General features: G+C 62.0%; 1 protein-coding gene across 1 annotated transcript in view; it reads left to right on the plus strand.

The window, feature by feature from the left end:
* The first annotated feature begins 141 nt into the window (after positions 1-141).
* The window catches only part of TRABD (TraB domain containing), a 15,943-nt gene continuing 9,054 nt past the window's right edge, over positions 142-7,030 (plus strand). The window contains exons 1-2 of the mRNA XM_023734634.1: positions 142-354; positions 5,917-5,979. Coding sequence (XP_023590402.1) covers positions 5,947-5,979 — 33 coding nt within the window. The 5' untranslated portion in view covers positions 142-354; positions 5,917-5,946. The remainder of the gene's footprint in view (positions 355-5,916; positions 5,980-7,030) is intronic.

Genomic DNA, 7,030 nt, shown 5'->3' on the forward strand with positions numbered 1-7,030 from the left:
GCGCCCCCGGGGCGGCCGCTGAGAGGCCCCGGACGCCCAGAGGCAGGTCCCCTGCCCCAACCCCCGGGCCCCCGGCACGGCACGAAGGCGGCAAGTCCCCAGATCTTGGAACTTTGTCGTGTCAGACGCCTTTGCCCTCAGGTTGAGCAAAGCAGACTGCCATATGGGCAGAAGAGCGGGGCCTGTCCTGCACTGCGGCCCCCGCCAGGGGCCGTGAGGCGGCGTGGAGACCTGTGCACACTCCCGGGGGTTCAGCGAGTGTCTTTCTAAAAGTTGTCACAGGGAGGACGGAGGCCCGGCTGTCTCAGTGTCACAGGAACAAGTAGCGTCTCAGAAGAGCCCGTCAGGACCGAGGTGTGTCAGGGGGGAGGGCTCCCTGTCTCAGAGTCTCTGTCTTCTTTGCTGCTGTTTGCCTTCCTTCCAGTGGGCATGGGAGAGGGCGCTGCCCCGGGGCAGGTCAGCTCTGCAGGAGGCCTTGATGCTGAGGGGCCCGCGCTCAGCAGCCGTGGTCAGAGTGGGGGTCCCTGGAGAGCTGGGCAGGGTGCCTTCCAGGCTTTAGCTCAGGTGTGAGGGTTTGCATCCCCTCCCCCTGCCGGGACTCTGCCAGGCTTGCAGGAAGCAATTCCCGCCAGACCCAGGAGGGGCTCCTGTGGCCAGGGGCCCGCAGGCTCCAGAGATGAGGGGCAGGGATGTCAGGGCTCTGGGCACCCTGCCCCACCCCATCCTGTTATTTCTGTCTGCAGGGAGGGGCTTTGTGGCTTGCATGTGTTTTGGGTTCAGGACCCTCTGGCTTTCTAAGCCAGCCTTGGGTGGGTTGGCTGGGAGACAGAGCCTTCTTCAAGAACCCCCTTTGGTGCTGGCCAGCCCCCGGCCAGCTCTGGGAAACCAGGCTGGGGTCTGGGAGGCAGTTTCTGGTTTCCAGTTTTAGAGCGGTGACAGGGCACCTGGTGGGCAGGGAAGGCATGTTCTGAGATGTGCAGCTGTGGGCCTGTGGCCTGGTGTTCCCCCAGGACGGTCCGAGGTCCTTGGGTCTGCTCTGTAAGAATGCCCAGCAGAGCCTTACCAGATGCTAATAACACATCACACGTTGGACGTTTACTGTTACTCTGACTTGTGTCCAGGGCTGCATGCCCTGCACCCCAGTGGGGTCCCTAACACGAGTCCTTGTCAAGCCCAGCGCCTCCTCTCATTCTGGAGGGCAGAGGGCACTCTCCCAGGTCGTTCTCCACGGCTGAGAGCACTCCTCTCCCAAGTATCTGAAATTCATTTCTGGCCTGAGCCTCCAGGCAGCCTGTGGGTCGATCTGGCACTCTCACTTGTGTGGAGCATTAGGGTTTCAAAGGCAGAGAACAGCACTGCCCTAAAGCTAGGGAACAGGAATGTGGTCCTTCTCCATGGATGAAGAACCTGCATCTGGAGAACAGGTATCTTGAAGGTCACCCAGTGAGTGCCTCCTGACTGCAGGTGCTGCATCTGGGTATCCACCCTGCCTGCATCGGGGGGCAGCAGGGAGTGCTGGAGACCAGGTCCCTCAGAGGGAAGCCCAGAGGCCCAGGGGTGGTGCAGGGAATGTGGCCCACAGTTTGCAATGGGGAGAAAGTGTGGGGCAGGTGCTGACCATCAGGGCATCTGTGCCCACGGCTGGATAGCACTAAGTAGCCACCTAGGACCAACCCAGGCCGGTCCCTCCCTGTGGTAGCTGGCTGCTGACCCACTTGGTGCACTGGCTGGCACACTGGCCTGCTCCCGAGCGTCTCCACGAGCTGTGCTCCGTGGGCCGAATGCTCTGCTGTGACATCGGGGCTCTGTGGGAGGGGCCCAGCGGGTCCAGGCAGCCCTGCTTGGGCACAGAGCTGGGAGGGGAGAGCGGCTAGAGTGCACAAGTGTCCTGCCTCAGGCTGCTCCACAGTCGGCCCCCAGAACAGGCCTCGTGAACGAGGGAGGCCTTTGTCCCCTGGAGCGAGGCTTCAGAGGCCTGTGGGTGTCTGTAATGGGCTGGCGCCCCCTGGAAAGGACAGACCAGAACACGGAAGGTGTCTGGGTAGGCCGCTCCGTGCTGTGGTGTTGAGCTGCTGGGGCTTGTCAGCCCAGAGGTGTGCGGGAGGACAAAGTGGGGGGACACAGGCTCACCTGGGGCAGGGAGACTGAGGCTTGGTCCCAGCCGTAAATTCGGGACGCATAATGGTGAGCCAGGCGAGAGGAGGAGCAGTCGCCCATTGAAACTTCATTATGGGAGCCTGCCTCCAGGCAGGCGGGGCTGGGCGGAAGCAGCTCACAGTGCCATTGGAACCTCAGCCACCACCACTACCACCCCCACTGCTTCCAGGCCTTTGGTCAGGGCTGCAGGGCCAGGGCTGGGAGCTTCTATCCAGGCTCCCCCCAACCCCACCCTGCACCGTTTCAGAGCATGCCTCTGTCGGTTCTCAGGGCCGACCCAGAGGGCACTGTGTGTGCACACGTGTCCCCAACCATGGGGCAGGAGGACTGTGGGCTCAGGCCCAGCCCAGAGGCCCTGTGCCTGGCCTCTTCACGGTGGGGCAGCCCAGGGCTGCTGGGTGACGAGGCCTGTGGCTCGGGCCCTGGCACAGCAAGGCCTGCCCTGTCCCTGCTGCAGGCACAGGTCGGCCCGGCTGGCTTCCTGGGTGTGGTTTCACCACGGCCTCCACACCCCAGAGGGTGGGTGGCTGAGGGCAACGTGGTCACTTCCCATTTGCTGCTGCTGGCTAGGGTGTTTTTTAAGAAGTTTTCCTGACTCTGTGGCTGTCTTTGTGGTACTTGGCAGTCAGACTCGCTGGGTCCCTGCCCTGGACTGTGTGAAGACCTGGTCACCAGGCTGCTCCTCATGGGTGTGGGAGCCTGGAGGCCGAAGCCTGAGGGTCAACAGCCACCTCCCAACCCCCTCACTGTTTGTGTTCAGCTGTGTGAAAACAACTTGGGGGCAGGAGGCGGTGTCTGACCTCCTCTAACTTTATAAAGGGGAAGGAGACTTAAAATCAACAGCCCAAGGCTGATTCTTATGAGGCCGGGGTCAGACATGTCTCCTCTCTCTGCCATCTTTACCAATTCTGACACCAACTGTCCCTCCCACGGCACTCTCTACTCCTCTGCTGGGTTGATAATTCATTGCAGTGGCCACACAGAACTCACAAATAATAGTCAGGATCATGGTGTTTATTAGGGAAGTAACAGTTACAGTTCAGACAGAGGATGCAGTTCTTCCATCAGGATAGCCCCTTCCCAGCTATGTTCGCAGGCACACCTCTCCTTGGCTCTCGGCCTCTGCCCAAAACCCTCAGCTTTCTCTCTCCATGGGCTGGGAAGCCCACCATGCCATCTCCTGCTGCCGAGTCTCTGCCACCGCTTCTTGCCGTCTTCAGGGTTACAGCTCGCTCTCTGTCTCCGTCCAGTAGCTTCTCAGCACAAGGACCCTGGGTCCAAAGGACGTGCTAGCTCCTGGCTGTTCTTCCTTGGAGGTGGTGGGAACTTCTTTCCTGCCTCTGGGGTGGCTCACCTCAAACCCAGCAGGATGGTATAACTGTCCAATCCTTTTGGTGGGCCACAATTACCCTATCTGCACAGTCCTGCCCTATCACTTGGGTTGGAGTTACGAGACCATGGCTAGAAAGGCCACACAGAAGCTATCCATTGCGCCGCAAGCCAGTTCTGGCATTTCCATCTGGGAGACAGGGAAGGGGTCCCTGGGAGGAGGCTTCTATGAGCCCACAGCCTGGCCCGGCATCCAGTGTGGGACCAGCGCGGCTGCTGTCACTTCCGCAGATAACCTGACCTCTGTAGCACTTGGGGGCGGGGGGAGAGTGACCACCCAGGAGACCGAACAGGTCCTGCCAGGGAAGCACGTCTGGCCTCAGCGCCTGGGGTGGAGGCAGGGCCCCTCCCTGGACACCTTGCTGTGCCCCCCACCCCAGGCCAGAAGCTGGCTTGGGGCTTGAGGCACCCTGCTGAGTCACCCTTCCTTACTCCCCCACCTCCTGCCTCCCCCAGGCCAGTGCCTCTTCCGGACCCTTCCTCTAAGCTGCCCCCGGCAGGGTTCCTGGCCCCCCACCCGCCCCCGCCAAGCCGCCTGCAGCCAGACAGCAGAGCTCTGAGTAGTGGGGTGACTTGGGCCTCACTGCAAACCCAAGGCTGGAACCTGGGCAGGGGTGGCTCTCATGCTGCTGCAGACGTGACTGTTCAGGGCCCCAGGGGTAGCTGCTGGCCCAACCCCCACCTAGGAAGAGGAGCCCTAGATAGGATCATTTTTACTCATACTTCGTCCTTCTGAAAACCTGCGACTGGCAGGAAGAGTGGGGCCTGTGACGACCCCACAGGCCAGTCCCACTTGCTTGTCCCACTTCTGCCCCCAACAGTGGGCTCTCGGGAGGCAATCCCAGACGTCATATCGTCCCATCCGCAAATACACACCTCCAAAGACTGAAACATCCACAGTGCCTTGTCATGGTCAGAAAGCCCACCAACGTTCCCATTTCTCCCACTCGTGTGTCATTTTAAAGCTTTCTCAATTGGGTTTAAGTGCAGCCGCAGGCCCCTGCTGACGAACCCCGGGTCATCTTCCTTGGAGGGTAATAGGAGCGGTCCTGTCCTCATGCTGCCCTTGGGGTGTAAGTGAGCTCCCCGTGACTCTCGGGGTTCGCAGGTAGACCCCGGGGCCTGCTCTGATGATCCCGCCTAGTGCTCTGGAGGACCCTCCCCAGGTTCACTTCTCACAGGGAGGCTGTGGAGCACCTTTGGCAGCATCGCCTTGGTCTGGAGCCTGGCCATCGTGGGGCTGCCAGACACACGGTTCCTTCTTCATTTGTTAGTGAAACTTCCAGGAAGAGAAGCTTCCACCAACTGTCGGGCTACCCTGAGGGGCAGTTCTGGAAGGACAGCGGAGGCTCTCCCTTTGCCACGTTCGGTGTGCAGGCTGGTCCCTCGGCCAGGGCGGCCTCTGAAGCCTCCTGGCAGGCCAGGCCTTTGGTGGTCTGTCTCTGTCACTCTCCTCTCTTATGTTACCCCCTCATCTCTCTCTCTCGTGGAAAATGATGTTCAGGGCTTCTGTGCTGTTTCCCCAAGGAGCTCCTGGGAGAAGTGGTGTGCAGACGGCGTGCAGGGCTACACCGCGCCTGGGCATCCGTTCTCTACCCCACCTTTGTTGGTGCTATACTCCTGTGTCTTTAGTGGGAAAAAGTCTTGGTTCTGATGATGTTGACATGACTTTGTTTCCCCAACCCTCTCTCATCTGTGTCGATACCTGTATTGATGTCAACAACAATATCAACCTCATTACCTGCGCTGTGGTCTCCGAGGACGGGTGAAGGTTTCTGTGAAGTGGTCATTGTCCTGGGGTACACAGCAGTCACCTGATGGTACTCAGAGACTCCCGCGACAGCCCCCCAGGGGTCAGGCCGATAACTGACACCCCCAGGGGTCAGGCCGATGATTGACAGCCAGGCGTGCTGCTTCCGCTTTCTCCGGGGGCTTCGTGAACTGTATCCCCCAGTGTCGGGGATGGCAGCCGCTCCGGCATTTCGAGCTGCTGCCCAGTCCTCCCACCCCGTGGAGCTGGCTGTGCTTGGGGTTTTGCTGTGTGCACCGCATCCCCCTCTCTCCACTGAGTTGGCAGTGCAGTGGGGTTCAGGGGTCAGCCTCTCTGGGGATGCCCCATGCCCAGGGGACGCCCCATCCTCTGTCTTCTCATTGTGGTTGGTGTGCGCACTCGCTGCTGAGCCTGTGGCTCTCCCTCCTGTCCCACCCGGAGGACCTGGGCCCCAGCAGCCTGCCTGTGACATGTGGGCAGGGGGCTCTGGGGGGGTGTGTGTGTGGGGGAGACCAGGCTCTGAGCAGGAAGGCCTCTAACCGCCACGAGGCCTGTGCGAGGCCCTTGGGCTCCTGGTGAGACCTGTCTTCACCCCTCAGGCCTCACCCATCGAGCAGGGAGCTGCAGCCATGGAGGGGGAGGAGGAGGAGCCGCCTCAGGAGGTGAGTGGGGGTGAGGGCCCAGCCAGGTCTGCTCCTGGACAGCTGAGGGGGCTGCTCCTGGACAGCTTGTGGTGGGGGGCTGCTCCTGGACAGCTAGGGGATCTGCTTCTGGATAGCTGGGGGGGCTGCTCCTGGACAGCTGTGGGGGCTGCTGCTGGACAGCTAGGGGATCTGCTCCTGGACAACTGGGGGGGCTGCTTCTGGATAGCTGTGGGGGGCTGCTCCTGGACAGCTGGGAAGGGGGATCTCCTGAACAGCTGGAGGGGGGTCCCAGAGAACTGCCCTATCCACCCCCACCCCCCGCAGTCTGGCCACCTTGGTGTCACTGGCTGCTTCTGTGCAGAACAAACAGTGGGGGAGCTGGGGTTAGTTCGGGGTAGGCTGTGGCCTAGGATAGTGATCTAAGGTGGGCCATCTTGGGGGTTAGGCCTTCCAGGTGACTGCGAACAGTACAAGGAGTTGGGGGTCTTGCTGACCCCAATGGGACAACTGTGGTGGGGGCTCCCACAAACACAACTGACCCCGGGGAGGCTTCCTTGGGGGACCAGGGAGTGTAGGGGTCCGGCAGCAGCCCCCTTGATTTCCCTGCCCTCGATATCTGAGAGTGGGGCCTTGTTCCTGGGGACACCTCACCTGAGGGGCGGCCCCACCCCCAGGGCACACTGGCACTGTGGGTTACACGCCTGCAGCCCTCCCCCCCCCCCCACCCCATCCCACAGCCCTGTCCCTCTCCCCAGCCCCAAGCCGTCTGCCGCCCAGGCCACGTGGTCTCAGCCCTCCGCCCGCTCAGCCTAGCTCAGCCTACGGCAGCAGGTCTGACCCAGCCACCCGCAGGGGCCCAGCCACCCACACGAACCCAGCCACCTGCAGGGGCCCAGCCACCCGCAGGGGCCCAGCCACCCACACGAACCCAGCCACCCGAAGGGGCCCAGCAACCCGTAGGGGCCCAGCCACCCGTAGGGGCCCAGCCACCCGCAGGGGCCCAGCCACCCGAAGGGGCCCAGCCACCCACACGAACCCAGCCACCTGTAGGGGCCCAGCCACCCGCAGG

This window comes from Trichechus manatus, unplaced genomic scaffold, assembly GCF_000243295.1.
Source record: "Trichechus manatus latirostris isolate Lorelei unplaced genomic scaffold, TriManLat1.0 scaffold00069, whole genome shotgun sequence".
NCBI classification, from domain to species: Eukaryota; Metazoa; Chordata; class Mammalia; order Sirenia; family Trichechidae; genus Trichechus; species Trichechus manatus.